The 22,177-nt window shown below is 44.0% G+C and overlaps 1 protein-coding gene across 1 annotated transcript in view; it reads left to right on the forward strand.

Annotated features, from left to right (window-relative positions):
* Window positions 1-15: 15 nt before the first annotated feature.
* Window positions 16-22,177, forward strand: part of LOC135377296 (STE20-like serine/threonine-protein kinase) — a 28,693-nt gene continuing 6,531 nt past the window's right edge. Inside the window, exons 1-19 of the mRNA XM_064609627.1 lie at window positions 16-549; window positions 2,602-2,766; window positions 6,819-7,017; window positions 7,655-7,727; window positions 8,410-8,604; window positions 8,926-9,007; window positions 10,090-10,203; window positions 10,306-10,414; window positions 11,458-11,677; window positions 12,426-12,553; window positions 12,628-12,703; window positions 14,390-14,741; window positions 15,462-15,647; window positions 16,408-16,604; window positions 16,666-16,789; window positions 18,167-18,295; window positions 18,357-18,500; window positions 18,568-18,697; window positions 20,706-21,031. Of these exons, the coding sequence (XP_064465697.1) occupies window positions 379-549; window positions 2,602-2,766; window positions 6,819-7,017; window positions 7,655-7,727; window positions 8,410-8,604; window positions 8,926-9,007; window positions 10,090-10,203; window positions 10,306-10,414; window positions 11,458-11,677; window positions 12,426-12,553; window positions 12,628-12,703; window positions 14,390-14,741; window positions 15,462-15,647; window positions 16,408-16,604; window positions 16,666-16,789; window positions 18,167-18,295; window positions 18,357-18,500; window positions 18,568-18,697; window positions 20,706-21,031 (3,120 nt within the window). The 5' untranslated portion in view covers window positions 16-378. The remainder of the gene's footprint in view (window positions 550-2,601; window positions 2,767-6,818; window positions 7,018-7,654; window positions 7,728-8,409; window positions 8,605-8,925; window positions 9,008-10,089; window positions 10,204-10,305; window positions 10,415-11,457; window positions 11,678-12,425; window positions 12,554-12,627; window positions 12,704-14,389; window positions 14,742-15,461; window positions 15,648-16,407; window positions 16,605-16,665; window positions 16,790-18,166; window positions 18,296-18,356; window positions 18,501-18,567; window positions 18,698-20,705; window positions 21,032-22,177) is intronic.

Genomic DNA, 22,177 nt, shown 5'->3' on the forward strand with positions numbered 1-22,177 from the left:
GTCTATGACGTCACGCCACAGTATGGCAGCCGAGTAGGTGAATCATCGGAAGGGTAATTTTGATCCGTTCGGCTGTTTTTTTTAGTTAGGCCGGGGAACAAGTGAATTATTTATCTGGAGGTTTAGTACTGGGGCACTGTGACTTGTGACCATGTCGCGATGTGCGGCATGTTTCGGATCTCGTGATACTATGTCTGCATGAGTCCCAACAACAGAACCTCTATACTTCCCGTTGTATAGGATTTAGGCTTAGTCGAGTGAAACCTGCGTGGCAGACGATTTATATTCCATCGTCTGCATTCTGAATAAGGTGCTGGCGTTGACATGTGCGTTGGACAAGGTGCAGTTAAAACAGTAAAGATCATCTGAGCCAGCATCATGTCATTTCTGTCAAATTTCAAGAAAATATTTAACTTGGGTGGTGCGGGGGGAGGGGGGGACGCGAAGCGGAGAAAAGTTTGCAGCAACATTCGCTTTGACGAAAATCCGGAGGACTTCTGGGAAATAATAGGAGAACTCGGTGATGGAGCCTTTGGAAAAGTGTACAAGGTAAGTTGATCGCGAAAAATGCCAGTCTGTTAGCTGCCGGTATTTCGTAATCACTTATCAGGAGTGCTTTCCTTCGCAGGTTAAATTGTAGGTTGCTCGTGGTGTGAACCACGTTGCCGTTGAGTTGTCTTCTTTTTCAACTGACTTAAAACATTGTCTTACCCAGTCTTGGGAAAAGTTGCTGTAAAATAACTAAGTTACAGCTGCTTCACGAAAAAAAGTAGCCAAGTTGCAGATACAGTAACTCTGAACAAATTGTGACTAGTTAAGTTATCGTTAAAGGAACTTTCCCAATTGTCAAACACTGCAATGGCATTTTCCTGAGTGTTGAGGGGACGGACAAGACGTCTTTGCTCCCTACCTTGTCTCGTTTATTTGTGTCCCCAGACCTGGGGTGGGGGATGTTACCATTAACTAGCCCACACCAGCTTGCTTGGATTTTGTTTCTACGTTCAAATAATAGCTATTGTATTAAATTTGTGTTAGTAAGTTTGCCCCACAATTTTGAAAAAAATGTTCCTATCCATGCTGAACAACTGCTTAACTGCTGCAGAATACCACGTATTGTACCCAGACTTGTCAGGCTGTTGAAAAAAAAGTTTTTTTGTTTTTCCCTGGTGCCCGCCCTCAACAGTGGGTGCCAAAATTTTTATCATACGGATGTTACTTCGGGCCCTGATGATAAAATAAACAAACAAGTTGGTCTGCTACACTAGCACCTTTCAAATCTTCAGCTACTGATGCCATATCGAGGCTTTCGAAAAGAAAATAGTCATTGTCGCAACGTGCAGTTGTTTCTGAAATTATGGAGAAAAAAAATGAGGTCTTAAAGGATAGTAATCGTAACTAGTTGCTGAAGCAGGAGTGACTCTCTGAGGGAGGGTAATTAGATACAGCTAACAAGGTCCTTTCTCGGTAACTGGTAACTGTAACTAGTTACTTGTAATTAGTCACTTCCCAAGACTGGTCTTACCTACCATGTTGTCACCAAAGCTTGTGTCGCATCAAGCTTGTGATTTTTTTAAACAGTGAATTGTGTTGTCAGTATGCTTGTACAGTGTATATGTACATATGTATGTTTATAAGCTGATCGTGCCATCCCAGATGCGGATGGCTGTTTTGTCCTAGTTGGGACTCAACTTGCCTAACCTTGAATTATCTATCCTACTTGATCTTACCTATGCTTTGCTGATATGTCCTTAACTGGCCTGTTGATAACTGATAAAATGGCACCTATGCTGGATAGCTGGTGGAGAAATTTGACACGAATCAGCGGATGTGAGGAAGTCACTCGGCAATAGGAACTCGTTAAGAGTTACGTTACTGTATAAAAAGTGTTACTAATAAAGTTACAACCTATGAAAATGAACTTCAAGTTCTCAAGACGTTTTGTAAAAGTGACAAGTTACTTTGACGTTACTTACTACGTAATATGTACTCTTTGGTTCTTGACCTTTGTACAGTTGGTTGAGGTCTGGATCTCAAAATGAGTGGTGCGAGACTTTTATAATATCAGAATTATACCAGTATATTATGACAAAAGAAGCCATTCCTTTATGCGCTTTCTTAGCTTGGCGTTTGATGATTTTGGTATCGTAATAAACTTCTTCAATGGAAAGCAAAGCATCCATCACAATTTTAAGTCTGAAGTTGCCATCCGCTGTGCCTGTTTTGCAGGACCACACAAAGTGTCACACTCGTATGATTTGTCCACTACAACTGAACGAAAGGAACTTGAAACTCCGCGCGAAGTTACTGGAACTCAACGAGTTACCAGCAACTCCGCGAACCATATACCATTTGGTCTTGATCCAGCATATCCTGCAATAACCGACATTAACTTATCCTATCCCTAGCTGACATACAACATATCACATAGTTGACTTGGCAAGTGAACATGACATATCCTCGGTTCATCTCAGCCAGCCTGACTCCCACTAAGACGATAATCTGACGAAACAACCATGAGATTGTGAAAAAAAAATTCAACGTCAACAGATGAGTCTCACAATTGTTGTTCCGGAGCTAATAAATGCGCTTGATTGTTATCAGGCTCGTCACAGAGAAACAAAGACCCTAGCGGCTGCCAAAATCTGTGAGTTGAAAGGTGAAGATGATCTCGAGGACTTCACGATCGAAATCGACATTCTGGTTGAATGCAAGCATCCCAACATTGTGGACCTCAAGGAAGCCTTTTTTCATGAGGGAAAGCTATGGGTAAGTGCCTCTCATCTCTTTTATTAGAGCACATTGTGCTTTAAGTGCCATTGGCCGAAAGCTTATTGTTATTACATTGTATTACATTGTATATATATATATATATATGTGTTATTATGTATATATACATTGTACATTACATATTGTCTTTCTTGCTCGTCAATGAAACCCCATTCCAGATAAATGTCCACTTGTCCATTAGTGAGTCAAGGTCTGTGATAACATTGTTACTTGTTAGACCCTTTATCTCCCTGCAAAGGGGTCAGGCTCTCACTGCAATCTGTGAAACGAAAGCAGCCTATAAATGCTTTTCGTTCAGTGTTCAGTAAGGGTCTCCTCAAACCGTATTAGCTCGAGCCAAGCGTTACATTTTTTTTTTTGCTTGATTTGTGGCCAGTTAGATGCTTGACAGTGACATGACCAAAACCCTGAGGCTTGGGGGAGCAAAAAGGGATACACACTTAAACAATTCTCAACATTCTCAGTGGCATCTTTACGCAACTATTACTCGAAGCAGTGCACTTCTGCTCTCTGATGTGTGTCCCTTTTGTCCAGACTTGAAAGTGCGACATCAAAGTATCTTGAAAGTAACGAGTTACTTTTAAGAGTATTTAATAATCTATCCTAAATACGTTTCAAGATTGGGTATTAGTACTCTACACAGTTACTACTTCTGCCTGGTACTCAGTAACTTAAATACTTTTTGTCAGTATCTTGTACAAGCCTGCTTTTGTTCTATGTCTTTTCCTGGAGGTGCTTTAATGCCATAAAGTGTAAGGCCATCTGTACAATAAGGGCATGCACCATTACATTAATACTGAGATATTTTGTAGTCAAAGTACCATACAAAAAACACAAAAAATTAATTTCGCTCGTTAGAAGTAATAGTCAGATATTCAATTTGAAGTTTTTTTTAAGAGTACATTCATCTGTCTTGCTATCGGCTGGTGAGTTTTATCCAGGTTCAACAAGAACATAACATAAGCGCTTTGCAGTTACGTTTTAGGAAATGAAACCAAATACATAACTGCAACTATCAGACTATTTAACCTGTTGTGTTGTCTAAGTGCAATTATGTTGCATGCTTGCTACGCTTTAATGGACTATCGCATCCGTCGTGGTCGAAACTACAGTGCCATTTTACTCCTTGTTCATCACCGACAATGAGCCCGAAAATCTGAATCGAATTAGTGGAGTTGTTTCTGTGCAATGTGATGGAATGCATGGCAAGAGCAGATGCCGCTCCCTGATTGGCCCTGTCCAAGTGACGTTTCCAGAGAGGGAATTCCGTCATCTGCTCTACGATAACTTTACGCTACTTGTGTAAGAAACAGGTGCTGCTAATTATGTAGCACCTGTTTCTTACTCAAGGAACAGAAAAAGTAGCACCAGTTTTCTTTTGTTCGCCTATTTATAAAGTGCTAGTGAAAGCTTAATTTTGAACACCCTGTATGTGTGATGCGCGACCCGTGTCCTTGTCTTTTTGCCGCAATTTTTTTCACAATGTGTCGAGAGTGGCACTTCAATTACCACTTCAATGAGCCAGCTTGAAATCGTAAAAAATTCAATACAATGTCGGTAACATTTCACCCTGTAACACTTGATCGCTATGTGGTAACTAATAAAAATCTCCTTGTTGCCTCGGTTGAAGTTCAGTGTGTACGGTGTGTCCGTTTTTGTGTGTCTGCGTCCTTGCTTTTAGTGTTTTTTTTTCTCCCAGCGCTGGTTACTAACTGCACTTACTAATTAATTCATTAATTAATTATTAATTACACACAACTTTGTTACTACCCAGAACTGATTGCACCACTTCTTCGCTGTGATAGACGTGGAATTCCTTTTGATTTCCTTGCCGGGCTTGATGCGCTCTTGAATATGCCGTGTCTGCACCTTATTTTGCTCCTTGCAGATATTTATGATCTATGAAAGGCCGCGATGTATAGGTCGGAGTAGGTGAATTCCGGTACTGTCGTATAGGCTTCTTAGCCGTGCTGGCCACTTGCCAAGGCCTTGCGTTGCGGAGGATGTGGCAGATAACGTATAATGCTGATTGAGCTGCCGCGTTACTTTGACATGTGCTACTGTACTTGTACAGAGTTCCTTTTCAGTATACAGTCAACCCTCGATTTATGGACACCCTCGGTCCCCCGAAAAACCGTTCATAAATCGAAAATTCAGTTAACTGAGTACTATCGAGCAAATGGAACAGTATTTCCGAGTTGGGATTGTGTTTATAATGCCATGTATTGTGTAATTTTGCTTTTGATCATGCCTTCTGCTGTATCAATCTCACAAAGAACAGACATTAGTGCATTCACACTCTGTTTATTATACAATACTAAATTGTTTAATTTTGATTTGGACCATGCCTTCCGCTGTGTCAATCTTGGAAAGAAGAGATGTCATCACATTCGCATTGGACTGGTCTCGGATTTCCTCCAGGATTTTTAACCTCCGTTTATTAATCTCCGGGTGATAGCGACCACCTTATTCATGAACTGAGGTCAGGAGCAATTGGTCGCACCTTGTGCGACCCTGGAAAACCCGTTTGTTGTTCCGATTTCGAGGGGTTAAGAACCGAGGGTGCAATACCTGGAAAACGTTTTGTCCGTTCAGGCGTCATTCATAAGACCACGGAATTATCCCTTTGAAGGTTTCTGTTGACCTCGGAATGATCCGTTCATAAATTGAGGGCAAAAACGCTGGACAACTCCTAGTTGGTTCCCAGAAATTCCGTTAATTATTCGAATATCGAGGTTCGTAAAACGAGGGAAAAATGTATGGAAAAAGTTTGGTTCCCCATGCTCATGTTCATAAAACGAGGGAATTCATAAATCGAAGGCTCATAAATCGAGGGTTGACTGTAATGGCATTTTGCACTTGCTTGACTGTGTGTTCTTGAGGTACTGCGTGAATTGTGTTTAACTATGTGGTCCCACTATAATTTTGACCAGTTTATTTGTTTTAACGTACTAAACTTTCCATTTAATGCCCTGTGCCCTATCACATTCATTTAAATCTCAAGAACGTCCTGACATGATTTTCCCTTCAACTGCAGTTGGATTTTTTTGCAGTTTCCGAGCCACCCTGTGTGGCCCAAAAATCAAGTTGAAAGGAAAGCATTTGAGGGCGTTATAGAGATTCAAAACCAATTTGACGATGCTTCTGAACGAGGTTGTTTTTAAAAATGTCTTCAGCGATGGAAACTGTATTGGGCCAACTGGAGTAAAAACAGGGACTGGTGTACTTAAAAAGGGGAAAAAAATTACGATTAAAATAATAATTAAATAATAAAAATAAAATAATAATAAGGGGGGAAATAATAACCCCCTTTTCCCCTTTTTAAGTACATCAGTACCTGTTTTTACTCCCATGCTTTGCGTACCTGGCAGTCCCCTTCATCGTTCTGATACATTGGTAGGGTTGCCACCTTTCGGAGTGAAAAATACCGGCTGAGGGAGAGGAGGTGGAATAGAGGGAAAGGAGGAAAGGCTCGTGGGAAAGGGAAACTGGGTGAGGAACGTTCTAGCTGGCTCGACACAACCACCAACAGCTTTGCACAAGCACTGCTCTTGTACCCTCCGAACACGAGACGTAATGAATAACAATGATAATAATAATAACAATGAATAATAATAATAATGAATAACTAAGAAAACGACTGGTGACTGCGGAGTTTGGTCTGTGCTCCAGATTTATTCAAGCTGCAGTGGAATGTTGAAGGAAAAACCCCGTAAAAGCCCTTATGAAAGGTCTTGAGCCACAAATACCGTCAAAAGGCTGCTGGTATCACCTTCCTAACGGCAACCGGCAGAGGAAGCAAATAACCGGCCGTGCCGGTATAATACCGGCCTGGTGGCAAACTGTGTGGCCCAACTTTGTGAGACCACCTTGAGCACGACCAACTTTCAAATCTCTCGCGTTCATTACGTTTTCAAATACAAGTTCAGTGCGGATACTCTTTCGACAGCCCTCGTGTCAATCTGGAATCCGCCCATTTTACGGAAAAGGGTTTTACACACTGGTGCAACCTGGCCCCGTCTTTTTCGCAGATGCTGATAGAATTTTGCGAAGGAGGCGCCGTGGACACGATCATGCTGGACTTGGAAAAGCCACTGACGGAGACGCAGGTTCGCTTTGTCTGCCACGAATTGTGCGAGGGTTTGCGTTTCCTCCACTCGCGAAAAGTTATCCATCGTGACCTGAAAGCCGGCAACATCCTGCTTACGCTGGACGGCGACGTCAAAATCGGTACGTGCCTGCGTGTTGTCGGGGTCCCACTAATGGCGAATCGGCGCGCTCAGTCCCTGGCGGCTTTCTTTGCCAGATTCTCAGTGCTTTTGTTTCTCTCTGTCAAAATGAAGGAATCGTGCGTGTTCTCGTCGTGATTTCCTAGCTCCAGGGATTTGGCAGCTAGCACAGCCAGCCATACAGCCGGGCAGAGGGTTGCCCAACTTACAACGCTTTAAAATTTTCGTGACGCTCAACTTTTCAAACTGGCATCCCGATTATAAGACGTATTCACGTACAAAGAGCAATCGTAAAATGCAACACAATCTCCATGGTTGTGGAAGCAGTATTTCGTGAAATCATTTACCATTAGTGAGCGGTGGTAGAGGGAAAGCATCGCAAAACACGCAGGTGCGATGAAGATGAAAGAAAGTTCCAGTCTTAGAAAGACACTTTGCACCAAATTAGGTAAATGTAAAAGACTGTTATATGCATGAAATGTAGCATAGGAACAGCACTGAAACTTACTGCCTCGGAGATGCGGGAGGTCACGTGCGGGTGAACCAATGGGGAATGCCTCCTTTGGCATGAGAGTTTGATGCTTTGCCTCATTGCTTGTTTACTGTACAAATTATCTTTGTCACTTCTTTTTTTGCAGCCGACTTCGGAGTATCTGCAAAGAACAAACACACTCTCCAGAAGAGAGATTCATTCATTGGCACACCTTATTGGTAAGCGAAAATTTGTACATGAAGAGAGATTGCCAACGAACCTGAGGGTTGTCCTGTAGTTGGTGGGGTTGTCATGTCGTCGTCGTCATCATCTGTCATTGTCTCAACCTGTCTCGTTGTCCAATGTCTTCTCCATCGGTATCATATTATTGGTTATGGCCGGGTGGCGTCAATGCGTGGACACGGCAGATCAGAAACGGTGTAGATATGTCGTCGTCGTCGTGCATCTCCGCGCCTCCACCCAATGTTAAGCATGTATTTCCACATTTTGTGCATGTTCATGTTGTGCCGCATATTTGCGTACATATTTTGGATGATTTTTTTGTACGTAAAGTCCCATCCACGCACGTTTTGCACTCGTATTCAATTCTGGAACTTGCGGTGTCGGACAGCAAGTGCAGGACATGCTTCAAATGTACGGAGTTTGGTACCCAAAGGGGTCGTCTAAACCTCTTCTCTAACTGCACTGCAGTGTGAACATTCCACTCCAGAGTTAAGACATGGTCGTGTGACAGAAATTCAAATTATCTAATAAATTCATCAGTTTTAAGTTTATTTGTTGCGTTCAGCGCAAAATCTTGCAAGATATAATATGGCAACACTGAGCACTAACTGTTACTGATGGGGAATATGCAGGCATGTCAACTCTAAACAGGGATCCCTAACAATATTTCTCATTCAGGATGGCACCCGAAGTAGTCCTGTGCGAGACATACCGTGACCAACCGTATGACTACAAGGCGGACATCTGGAGTCTTGGCATCACGTTGATCGAGCTGGCCCAGATGGAGCCACCTAACAACGAGATGAACCCCATGCGAGTGTTGCTCAAGATCCAGAAGTCTGACCCTCCCACCCTCGCACAGCCTTCAAAGTGGTCAGTTCCTTGATGCTGTCATGTAGTGTCGCTCGCCTTCGAAGTGCAAGTTTTCTGGTCCTTTATGAAATAATCTTACCTTGTCACCCATTTTCAGAGTGTCAGTGCTTTACACGTACAAACGGTCTAACTGTTGTACAGCACTCAAAACGAGGGGCCGCTTGTGCCTCAGTGGAAATTGCAGGTCGAATTAGGCACAAAATTGACATCCGTGGTCATGTTGAGCCCACTGAAATCAGTTTTGTCCCACATTTTTGTAAAATGCTCTCTTTCTCGTCTAATTACCTTGTACTGTTTCACTTACATATTTTCATTGCTCAGGTCCAAGAACTTCAAGGACTTCCTTGCTCTGTGTCTCATCAAGGATCCACATCAGCGGCCCTCAGCTGAGGATCTTCTCAAGGTTTGGGCGCATCTCCACATGTTTGCTTGAATGCCTTAGAACTTGCAGAAATTTGCTAAAGTTAGTGAATAATAAGAAAGTATTTTTTGGAATGTGGGAAGCAGACCAGTCCAATTTTGATATACCTTCGAGCATAATTGGCAAAGTTAGGTTACGAGTGCAGTCTCATTGTGACTGAATCTTGAGGCAAAAGTTTTTTGCACTTCTATCATGCCTGTTTCGTATACAAACACACATTATGAGGTAAGAACCACTGAGAATGACAAGATACCGAAACTATGGCTACTGGCAATTCACTGGCCGTGCATGTCGATCTGATAGCGGATGTGAAGAACAATTTGTGACCCATCCTCGATGGTCCCATTGCTAAAAAAAAAACAAAGTAGCGGCTTTTCAGTTCTCATGGAAGTGTTCTGACCGGTGAAGGTCCTGAAGTTCCAGATCAGTGGACGTTGAACATCCGTTCTCAGTCAGAAGGGCTCAAGAAGACAAATGCAACGGGTTATTACCCAGTTGTGATACATTTTGCTAACTTTTTCCTGGAAGTTCACGTTGGAGAACCCCTAAGACACCACAGATTTAAGGTTCCGCAAATAATTGTCTGATCCTGGCTGCTCACACGGTCGCAAATTTAACCATGTATACATAGGGCCTGACTTTTTAGGGTTAAACCCGTATCCGCCCGATATTTACCCCCCGAACGAAATCTGTAAAATTCGGGTTTAACCCGAATCTACCCGAAAACATCCGGGTCGCGTGGCACACTCATAAGCGTGCATTAAAATAAAGTTTGATAACATTACTAAACATTAGTTCCATGTTAAGACAAATTTTTATTAAACAAAAAAAAAATCACCCGAATGCACCTGAATTCCTGACGACAGAATATGCCGTAACGGGATTTAACCCGAATACACCCGAATTTTCAAATGAAAAATATCACCCGATATTTACCCCCCGAATTTGGCCAAAAATAAAACCCGAAAAAGTCAGGCCCTATGTATACAGTATTTCTATACTAGCACTTGACTCTGATCGTGACAGCACCAATAAATCAGCAGATCAATTGACTTCTTTTGCAGCATCCGTTCATAGCAACAGCCACAGACAAGAAGCCCCTGAAGGATCTGATCAGTGAATACAAAGCAGAAGTTGTTGAAGAAGTTACAGAAGAACAAGAGGATGACCTACATGATGTACGTCATTCATATACGAAAATAACGGAACGAGAAAGCGCAGGCTTTGCATATATTTTTGTATGCCGCCTATAAAAAGACTATTTTGCATCTGCTTTGCAGTATCGAGCATCGTTGAGCATTGAAAATGACACAGCAGCGGAGACAATTTCGAACCTCAGCGAAACACTCGACGAGGCAAGTCCTGAGGCAAGAGTCGTCGAAGACAAAGGTAGTGGACTTATTTTTTTTACAAACCTTTGGGATGACATGGTAGTAGTACATAACCTGTACAGGCTAACGTGCACCGGGGTTTTAAAAATGCATGGTGCGTCATAGGCAAATGAAATCCGCAGAATATTGCGCGTAATTGAGTGTTCTAATCTTCTGATTTTTTTTCATGGTGACCGATTAATTCATTAGGCACAATTAATTTAACTTTTTTCGCTGTTTATCCTAGGGTTGAGATGTGAATTTGAAACTTGTAGAGCGCGTCGAGAAATATCCATTGAAAATGTTTCTTACAGCATGTGCCTCGCATGGAGTCGCGTGGGGCCCCGCGGTCCGCGAAACAACTTTTGGGGGGGGGGGGGGGGGGCTTTCTTTTTTTTCGAACAAACTGAAACAAATGTGGTTACTGCTGAGTCGAAGCATTGCCGGCCAAGCCACAGTATACAATGACCTAGAAACTCTAATGTTCACCTTTAGGCATAAATGCAGAGCAGAGTGTCCCATGAGACTGCTGTCTTCTCAGCGATAGGTAATTGGACAACCCGTCCACTCCGACCAGAACTTCGACATTATGTGAACGCGACGGCGACCGCTTGGAGCGGCCAGACGGAGCTCTAAGCTGGTGGTTGTTGGCGGATTAGAGGCACCTAAGGCACTGTTGGCAGGTTAGAACGCGTCGAAGGCACGAAAATTTACATTTTTGAATTTTGTTGCCTGGAAATTTCGGGCTATCTTTCCGGAGAAGAGGAAAAAAACGAAAAAAGCTTTTTTTCCCCCAATATTTCCAGTTTTTTTCGAGGGCTTCGCATCTCTGTGTGTGCTTAGATGGACAAGCTGACAGGAAGCAGCCGCGTGATCATAAAATCGGAGTTATCATTACGTTGAAGATAGTAATAAACGGGCTCAGTTGCGGTACGTCTCCTTTACCTTGAACGACACGTGTGGGATAACGCAAAATGAAAGTCTCAACTTGGATAATCTGCACGCACAGCACTCCAGGGTAAAAGGCTAAATGTGTTGTCCTAAATTAACTTTTCGTGTCAGGTCCAAGACAAGCACCGGAGCCACCATCTCCACAAGACGAACCTGTGGCACTTCCCATCAAAGAGGCAGTGCAGGAAGAAAAGGAGCCAGAGGTTAGTCCACAGACTCCAGGTGAAAGTCCGGCTGCAGCTGAAGAGACGGAGGTTCCTTCAACGGCAGAACCTTGCGACAAGGATGAACCTCCTCCACCGTTACGACCACCGTCTCCGCTACCATTTGAGTGAGTGAAGGACTTTTGCGAGATACAAACACTTGAATCCTTTTTGTTTTCGTCCTTGGGCATGGCGTCAATTATCGCATCGCAAAGCAGAAAGGGAGAAATCGCTATCAGTAGGGTTATGATGTCTTGACGTTTATCTGGATGGAAATTCGGCATCTATCCTGGCATTTCTTCCGTAACAAAATAAAGTAACAGGCAAAACATGGGAGAAGTCTAGCACTCGCAAGTGAATAAAATAAGTATTTAAAGAGATTGAAACACAAACACGTTTTCACCGGTACGAAACCCGTAAAGCACATGCAACTTCGGGTCGAGCCACGTGTCTTTCCTCGTCAGAAAGCGTTTCTGAACCGCGGACGCCATCGTAGCTAGCACACAATAAGCACGCAGCAAAACAAGAAAAAAAAGCTTGAAGACGAGATAAGGAACAACGTTCTCTACCTCGCGCGGGTCCCTTCTGCCATTTCGAAGTCACGTGCCTTGCAACACACACATCTAATCCTCGGCAGTCATGCGCGAATAAACACGCTGCGTTTACACAGGACACCACGGGAATGCGAGTGCCACGTGATTGTTCCGCAGGTGTTTTTCCGCTTCTTTCGTAAATGCCAACCGATTGATTCTGGGCGCAAAAGACACCTTCCCATATATTCCTGATGTGTAGGATGTGGTCTTATAGATATGTGTTGTAGACGTAGCTTCGTTTGCTAATGCATAAATGACTAAAAGAGAGGCAACACGGTTACAGAGCAAGTTCAATACCATCATTCCCGTCGTCGGAATCTGAGGTCATATCACCTCCTCCACCAGAGGAGGAGGGGGAGAAACTTAAGTCATCTACGCCAATTCGTGGTGGTGAAGTCGTCGTGGTATCCAGTGAGTATCCCTTTTGTTGTTGTTGTTGTCTTCATCTTGCTTCCTACCCATTTCATGGTTGTCTTATTTCCTAGGCTTGTCGATAGCGGAGAACACGTCTCTAACAACTGAAACTGACTCTACTCCGGAGCAGATGCGAAAAGAGAAACAGTAAGGCTTACTTTGTCAAAAAATTGTTATTGCTGGCTCAAAGGGTTACTCTGGGCTCATAACGTGATATTTAATTTATTGTAGATGAAAAATATTATTTATTATTGAAATGTGCGCTATAAAGCAATATCGCATACAGACTCTTTTTCGTCAAAACAGAACCCCTGTCGGCGAACGTTATGTATGTGTGCTAATTTTTGAAGGAAGTAGCAAGCCTTCATCGGTTTCATGAAGAGGTGGTGACATCATCACATAGGTTGTGAGATGTGTTCCTGGTATGCATTTCTTCTGTCCGCGTTGCCTTAATGCCAGCCTTCTAAAAGCTACCCACTGAAAGTATTTAAGTTAAGTTACTGAGTGCCGAGCCAAAAAGTAATTGAGTAGAGTACTAAATACCCAGTCTTGAAAAGTAGAAAAATTAAATACTCTTGAAAGTAACTCGTTGCTTTCAAGATACTTTGACGTCACAGTTGGCATTCGCTGTCAAAGAAAAACGAAGAGCGTCAAGTTGAAAATGGCATTACCATAAAGCTTTATTAGCTCGCAAGAACAACTGCTTTTCAAAATTACAATTGAATAGCCTGCCTCAAGTTTCTTTTTCAAAGCATTACTCCCAATATTGAACGGGTGCTCTACAGAAACGACAGCATTTACTGTCGTTTTTCGCATTATCGTGCTTTAACCTCATAAAGAGTTATTATCTTACGTGCCCCCTCTCGCTACGACTTTCGGCATGGGTCGTCTATCCTGCCCAATAGGGGTCTCTCGTGGTTTACCCGCATACCCTCCAGGACAACACATCACCTCATGCGTGCTCTCAGACCCGAGGTTGTACATGCTACTAGAGCCCTGCACCATCCGCGGATGGTAGCGGATATCCGCGGATATCCACAAGATACTTGCGGATCGGACCAGAACCTCGGAGTAGAACCTCTTTATAGTAACTCCTCTTGTAGTAAAACTCTGCTTATAGTAAACGAGAACTGCGGTCCCGATAGAATCCCATACATTCAATGGCACACCTGATATAATAAAACTCCTGATCTAGTAAAATTTCATCATGGTCCCAGAGAGTTTACTACAAAGGGGTTCTACTGTACTGAGGTGTGCGGATCGGATGCGGATGCCAAAAATCTCATCCGCACAGGGCTCTACATGCTACCCTTTCCCGAGAGGGACGTGAATGTCTCAGACTCTAAAGCATATGTGCAGCACAAAGCGCATTGCCGAGGCAAAAGAGAATCTTTCGCTCAACCTCCGTGTCGCGCAAAGAGAAGTATCTTCAAAGTATAACTTGGAAGAGGAGTACAAGTTATTGGAAAAGTATTTTAGTTAGGTTACTAAATGCTGACCTTTGAAAGTATTTGCAAGGCACCACGTTTTCTCTCAAAAGCATTTAAGATATGTAACCTAAAAAGTATACTCAAGTTACTGTCTGGTTAGCACGTATGAGCCTCATAAGGGGACGTGTGACACTGGTATCTGCCCTCTTTTTCGGCTTTTTTGGGAGGGGGAAAATCCCTGTATGAGCATATTTGGGAGAATACAATTTTGAAACAAAAACTGCGATACTTGGAGTTTAAGAGTTCCGTAACAAAAATTTAGCGTAGTTGCCTCTTCCTAAAGTAATGCGTCGCCGTAGGCGTTAAAATTTACTCCGAGATTAATAACCGATCTGTGTTTCAGGCCAGGTAGGTCAGTGGAACACGAGGTGACCTTTTCGTCGAAGCACACCATCCTGGAGGTTGGAGAGCAATCTCCTTGGCCCCAGGAACCACCCAATCTGGTCGACAGGTCGCACGTGTCCGTAATCAGCGTGGGAGAGACCGAAGTGGTGAAGGACTCGTCCCTTGTCGTGGCGACGCGGGACGACAGCTCACCCGCCGTCATACTGAGGAATGCTGCCACTCGGAGTCGGAGCGCGAGCGGGGGTGAGAAGCGCAACTCGTTTCCACGTGCCAACGAGCTCAGGAGGCAGCAGTTAACCAACGGCGGATCTCACGAAGCATTGGCACCGACCATCGACGATAGGCCCAAGGTACGCTCCAATGGGCTTCTAGCGTCTATACGAGGGCTCGATGTACAGTCGCCGACAGTTAATTCGGACTTCTAATGGTCACGGGATTTGTCCGAATCATCGAGCAGTCCGAATTAGTAGCTAATCATAAAAAATCCACTCTCCAGTCTCTGACAGCGTGCCGTCCACTTTGCTGATATCCAAAATGCCACTGATCGCGTTGTCATCACTGTCAGTTGACGGAGACGACGACATTTCCACGGTTTCGATTGTCTCATCCGAAGTGCACGTCTAAACAGCGACGTCGATCGCATGAACGCTCCCGCAGGCGGCGCTCCGAGGGAGCTACTGGAGGGGCGGCGAGCGGGAGTCGGAAGCTCGAGGTTCCGATTTTGAATTTGGGAGCGTGGATTTTCACAAAAAGTAGGGAAAGTCGGCCAAAATCCGTCTGAATTATCGAGCCGTTGCCCCGAAAACGGTCCGAATTATTGGAAGCTGAAATGCATTGGTTCTATGGGGGCTATTGATTGAGTCCAAGATTTTGTCTGAACTATTGGAAAGTCTGAATTATTAGGGTCCAAATTAATGGTATGCACTGCCAGCTGAACTCTGTTTTTAATACCGGGCACCACCTTGAAAGGGACTGTTGCATCTGTCCTGGTCAGTTCCGAAACTATAGTGCCATTTTACTCTTTGTTCATCACCATCAACATCAACATGCTGTGCCGTTCATAATTTCAGGTGAAGGTTAATCTAAAGCTTCAACAAGGTTCATCATCACCACCTCCAGTCGAGAAAGTGAGAAGGCGAAAAGAAGTGTCGGACACCGAGAGCGTCTCCACCCTGGACAGTGTGGGAAGCAGAGGTTCAGACAAGGAGAATCGCAAAGAGACAGAATGGGAAAACGGCACTTCTGTTAAGGAGAGGGTACGGTCGTTCTTTCAACCTTTTTACTTGCTCACTCTTTTTTTATAACATTTGTAGATTCTAGTATATCTTGCTCAACTACAGCACTGAAAAAAAAATTCAATATTTGGGAGGGACAGTGCATTCCGGTTTCGTATTTGTAACACCTTTGATGTAATTCTTAGGTTTTCATTTACATCCAAGTTGTTATGATGACTTAATTTATGAAATTGCTTTTTGGAGTAAAGTCTTATTAGCTACTGTATTAGTTAATTAGTTGTTCATTCTCTTCATTCATTCTCTTTGGCACAAGGAATTTACGGAAGAATTGGAAAGTATTCTTGAAACATTTGTTCTCATGCCCAGGCCTCGGTGTGCTTCAATGATTGTGCTTCAATTGGTTCAATGCCCATCTGGTTGAAAAATTCACATCTAGGCCAACTGATATTAATTGGAACTCTTATGACTGATAAAATGGCATATGTACAGGCCAGCTGAGGGGGAAACTTACTAACGAAAGTCTAGGCACACAGAAAATAGTATACAGCACAACCGACTCTAAAGTGAATTCTATCATGCTTTCTGTGTGTCCCTGTTTTGACCAATATTAATATTGGAATCATGTGACACTGGAAAGCATTACCAGATAAGATGGTGGGAAATGGTATCATCCAAGATCATGCCATCACTATTTTGGCAAAGGATGTCCGCTTTCTTTTGCAGTCCTCTAGATTCAAAGGGAATGGAAACAAACTAAGCAAAATGTACTTTACCTACGCAGGACCGGGCTAGCAACGTCCCTGCGGTACGGAAAAAGGCATTGGCCGCCCAGAACAACACAAATCAGGTGCGACAAAAGACGCTGAAGCGGACACGGAAGTTTGTCATTGACGGCGTGGTGATGACGACCACCACCAGCAAGGTTATTTACGGTGACCTGGATGAGGATAAACAAGCCAAAGACTACCATTTTCTCAGGTGAAAGGGTCGTTTGTGTTAGTCCAACCTAAGGTCCTAACACGCTCTAATGGTTATCTAGAAAACAAGAACTGAGAGAACTCAAGATGCTCCAGAAAATGGAGAACAAGCAATTCCAGGATCTGGACATGAAAGAAGAATTTGCAAGAGAGCAGCAGCAGAAGAAGTTTGACCAGGAGTTGTCGGTAGGACAGACCATGCTCATCATGCTGGACTTTGTGTGGGGTTTCACAAATTCAAGGGGGTTTATAAATAGGGAATGACTTCTTCGGGTTAAACCCAATTCCGCCCGCCTGCATTGCACAACATGATGTAAAGGAGTTTGTGGTCTGACGTCTTGAAGCGCCATCAAAACGTGTAGTTTGGGGCGTCTTGCTTGATACGGAGAAGATAAGAACTCACGTTTCACTCAGTGCCTTGTAGTCACCATGATGTGGTGATCCGACTGACATTTATTTCGGGATTCTGCCAATAACGGCCAATAACGTGACTTCTCGTTAACCATTCTCGCGGTATCCTCCTCCGCCCACACGCTGAGGAGAAAAAGTGAAGGAACAAGGCGTTTGCGTTAACCAGAATGGGTGTGCGGGATAGTTCCAGTTAGGCGGATTCCTTTTGCATTGTAGTCTGTGGGAGGCCAAACAAACTGTTTAACTCTGTTTGGCATATCCGAGAGATTCGGGGTAAGCGAGTTGAGCTTAGCGGGTGTCTACGTATTACTGAAACGAGCTGGGAGCACCTTCGTTGCCGTGACGTCAGCATTGTGGACGAGACCGAGATATCCCCAAAAATTTCTCCAGACTAAAACGTGTAGTAGGACTTGTTTGCAATGTATATTGCAGATATTGCTTCTGTTTATCCTCTTTAGATGCACTGCAATTGTAAAGCCAGAAAGATAATTTAGGAACAAATAGATTAAATCCATTTGAAGGGTACATATTGGACTGACCCAGCTCTTATAGAAAACTTTATTGAAGCCATTATTTCGAGTAAAGGCTTTGGAAGGAATGTAAATTTTTTACTGGAATTTTATTGGAATTTTGGACTGCTTGTTGATTCGGGCTGATTTTAGAGCTCCAAGAAGCAGAAATATCTGTATACGGATCACGGCTGTAAGCTTAGAAGCACGTTGGTTTTGTTGACGCACAAATATAACAGATGAGACTGTGCTTCATGATATTTATCCTAAGTTATCTATTTAAGCTTTTTTTTTCTTTTAAAACGTAACTAGATGCAGCTGCAAATTTTTATAGCAAGTTTCATTACTTTGCTTCAAGAACAAAATTAAGAGTAAATGCAATTTTTAAACTTCATTTCACCGCTTGTATTGTTCAATCACAATTACATCATATGCGAGGCGTTTAAGTAGTAGTTGTTTCTTGAAGTTACCATCAATAAGCTCTCACCTACCTTCCCAAGAAATGGCTTTAAGTGACCATGAGTTTAACTAGATACAGTCACAAGTTACTTTTAACTTAGACTTCGATCCAAGAGTGATCCGAAGTGTATGGCTCAATTAATCAGTAACGAGGCGCTTGCACCTTAACCACCTTTCCACGCAGACTTTAATTCGAGACTACGAGAATGACCTGGAAACGCTGAACCGCACTCAGAAGCAGCAGGTTGAAAAAGCGGAGCAACAACAGGAGCTGGACCTCAAGTATGCATCTCGACGCATTCGCACAGAGCAGGTCTGTAAACGTGAGTTGGAAAATGTGTCTTTGATTCTCATGTATCTTGTTCTGCATCCAGGAGCGAGAGCTTAAGACATTCAGGGAAGGGCTGAAGAACGACACAAAGTTGCTGAAACAGGAGGTGGAGCTGATGCCCAAAGACAAGCGAAAGGACATCCTGCGCGTTCGCAAAGAGAAGATGGACCTGGAGCATGCCGAGAGGGTAAGGTTAAGACGGTGTAAGGGGTAAGAGGGGAAGATTCAGTTCGTCTTGGTACTTGACTTCCTAGGAGAGGGCATTCGTGGAAAAGCTCAATGAACAACATGAGCTCTCGATGAAGCGACTGAGTGACAGCCATCGAGAGAAGATTGCCCTTCTTGAAAAGCAGTTCCTGCAGCAAAAACAACAGCTCCTGAGAGGTAAGTTTGACACCGCTGGGCACAGTAGGCTTTCGTTGATTTCCAAATTTAGAACTGGATTGGAATCGGGTAAATATGGGAGACAGTTGATCCCATTTCAGTTGGCCTCAATGGTTTGTGCTTTTAAAGTAAATCAAAAGGTACATACAGTAAAACCCGGGTATAACGATACTGACGGTAATCGCGAATTCCATCGTTATACGGGGTACATCGTTAAACGAGGGCTGACCTAAATAGCGCGTCCCCAAAAAGTCGCGCGCCACCCCGCGTGTAGCAAAACAAAAAGAAACAGATGCGAAGAAAAAAATGCGAGGCTGTGTGATATCGCACTGGCTTGGGAAAACAGCGACCAAAACTCGTGGAGAGAATCAGGGAACATATCGGGCATCTTCTGGCAACCTTACCACCATTCCGCAAGTCGGCTTCACCTAGCGCCTGTGTGCTTTAGGAGAAGCTTGCTTTAGAACACTGTCGCGCGACTGGCGCATTTAATTCTTTTGATGCGAATTTCGGATGATACGAATTCTTTCCACTACCCCGTGAGATTTGTATAATCGAGATTGTACTGTATCTTATCACGGTGAAAATCGCCGCGAGGTTACGCGCACGAGACCATCCCACATCGTTATACGAGTACTCGGAACCGCGGCCTCCATCGCTGTACGCAGGTCGCTTCCCCCATAGAAACAATATATATTTTGACGGCAAAATCATAAACCATCGTTTTACGAGGGATATCGTTATACGCGATATCGCTATCCACGGGTTTTACTGTAGAAGGTAAAGGTAAATAAGGTAAGTAAGTATGTATGTATTTGTCCTCTCCTCAGAACATCAGTTCTCTCATGTTCAACAGTTGCCGCTTGCGTCGATCCCGTCGTATGAATGTGTGCATGAGTGAGAAAAATGTAAGAGTGAGAGGAGGATGAGTGAGAGAGAGTGGTTGAATTGTCCCTTCAGATGGACGCGCCCTTGGAAGTCGCTGGGGAGGCGTGTTAGCTTAGCTCAATTGGCAAGAGCCCCGGGGGTGGTAATCCAGAAGGTGTGGGTTCTAGTCCTACAGCTGGCTAACCTTTTCAGTGACCTTTTCAGAATTTGCTCAGATATGTCACCGTGGAGTTTAAATAGTGCACGCTGAAATTCTAATGCACATTGGAGGATCCCTGGAATTGGGTTGACCTGCACGCAGCCTCGCACCATTTCCGCACAAGGTGGTGCTGAAGACTGGAGGGATAGAACTGTACCGTGTATCGGTTTTCCGGCAGACATTTTCCGGACAGAGCTCACGATGTTCCCCCTGTAGTGGGCCCAAGATCTAATCCTATCCATCCGCACGAGCCTACAGGGTGAATTTAGCAAAAGGTTACACATTTTGATCGCGTTCCAAAAATAGGAAATGACGGTTCTGGGGCTTCAAACTTTGCAGTCTGATAGTAATTCGCCTGAAGTTTTATCCATATTTTTTTTTTTCTTCAAATTCTATCACTTCGTAGAAAAAAAGTTAGAAGCAAAGCAAATTCTCATCCCATGCATTTCCCATGGCCTATACCGCACAAAACCGCCTTTTTTTTTTCCCCTCTGTCTGCTTCACGTTCACATCACCACGTACAGGTGGCGCCACCTCGAAACCCTGCATCTGATCCGTTTGGTTGTTGGTTGTTCCATAGGTTTTAGTTTCGCTTCGCCTCCCGGCAGCGCCACCTATACGCGGTGATGTGAACGTGAAGTGAACAGAAAGGAAAAAAACTGCGATTTGTGGGCGTTATAGGCCATAGGAAATGCATGGGGTGAGAATTTGCTTTGCTTTTCTAACTTTTTTTCTACAAAGTGATAGAACTTGAAAAAAAAAATATGGATAAAACTTGAGGCGAATGACCATTAGTCTGCAATGTTTGAAGCACCAGAACCATCACCTTCTATTTTTAAAACGCGATCAAAATGTGTAGCCTTCGCTAAATTCACCCCGTAGATTGTTTCCTAGAAAGACTCGCTTTTCAACAACTCGCAGCACGTGAGGCCGCCCTGTGGGAGCTGGAGGAACGGCACCTCCACGAGAAGCACCAGCTGGCCCGCAAGCAACTCAAGGACGGCTTCTTCCTTCAACGGCACCAGATGCTCATCCGCCACGAGAAAGAACTGGAGCAGGTGAAACGGCTCAACTTTCGCCGGGAGGACGAGCTGCTCAAGCGGCAGGCCCTGGAGAAGCGACAGCTGCCCAAGCGGATTCGTTCCGAGATGAAGACCCGTGAGCTGATGTTTAAGGAGAGCCTGCGCATCAGCATGCATGCCCTGTCGCACGAATCGCCCGACGAGGAAAAGGAACGCTTGCGCAAGGTTTGTTTACACGCGACCATTTCGAACGTCTACTCAAAGGGGGAATCACTTCCGCGCGAGGCAGCAGAGAACGTTTGTTCGCACGGCGCTCAGAAACGGCGTAAAATATCGTCGAAACGGAAGTACTGGCGTGCTCTCCTTGCTTTGCTCTCGCCGATGACACATTTTGTAGAATTGCAGGACTATCCGTCGATTTATATTGAGCCGGAATTCGCAAATATTTTAGTGCGCGACACTCTATCGGGATGGCAGCTCACGTTCGAGACGCACCAAACTTTGATTTCTTAAAAATCGACGGCTGAACCTTGTCTTCTAAAAAATACGTCATTGACTAGAGAAAAAGCTAAGAGAACACGCCAGTACGAATCTTATGATGATAGTTTAGAGCGTTTGCGTGTCTTGTGCCAACGAACGAAAATCACCCATAGATTTCTGAACAAGTGATTCCCCGTTAAAGGTGCCGTAAAGCAGCAGACAGACAAGTTATGCTGCTGGCTTAGTTTAACACCCAGCACAACAAGTTATACATATAGAGGGTGCAAAAATATGGGGGTGCAGTTACATTGTAACAGTAATACACAGGAAAAAAGTTAGCGGGCTATTGCCATACATTTGGGGGGGGGGGGGGTAGACCGCTGTGCTGCTTCCATTGGTCCTCACATGCGGCCACTTGCACATACTAATATTTTATTCTGTGGCATTTGTTTCACTGATAAACAAAAAGGGTCTTACGGACCCAGAAAGTGTCTTTGCGGACCCCCATTTGAGAACCGCTGTGCTAGCGTGCTGAGGCTATCGAATAGATAAATTTTCTCAGATTTGAGCTCTACCGCTTTACAGCACCTTCGAAGGAACAGTGTAAGTCCCATCCATAAACCTTCTATCCTTGGTCATGGTGAACTGTAAGACAGATACGATGTATGCTTGGGGGTTCTTTAGGGTTTTCATTTTTCACGATAGTTCACCCCCGAACAAGTTTTCGAGAATTCTGGTAAAACCCCCCAATATCTACCCGAAATCTTTCCGGTCCTTCAACTTGTCGTTCGCGGTAACCCGTCGGAAAAGTGAATCATAATACAGTAGAATCTCGATGATACGATCACGGATGATACGAATTTCGGGATGATACGAATTATTTTCCGGTCC

The sequence above is a fragment of the Ornithodoros turicata genome, chromosome 1 (genome assembly GCF_037126465.1).
Source record: "Ornithodoros turicata isolate Travis chromosome 1, ASM3712646v1, whole genome shotgun sequence".
Lineage (NCBI taxonomy): Eukaryota > Metazoa > Arthropoda > Arachnida > Ixodida > Argasidae > Ornithodoros > Ornithodoros turicata.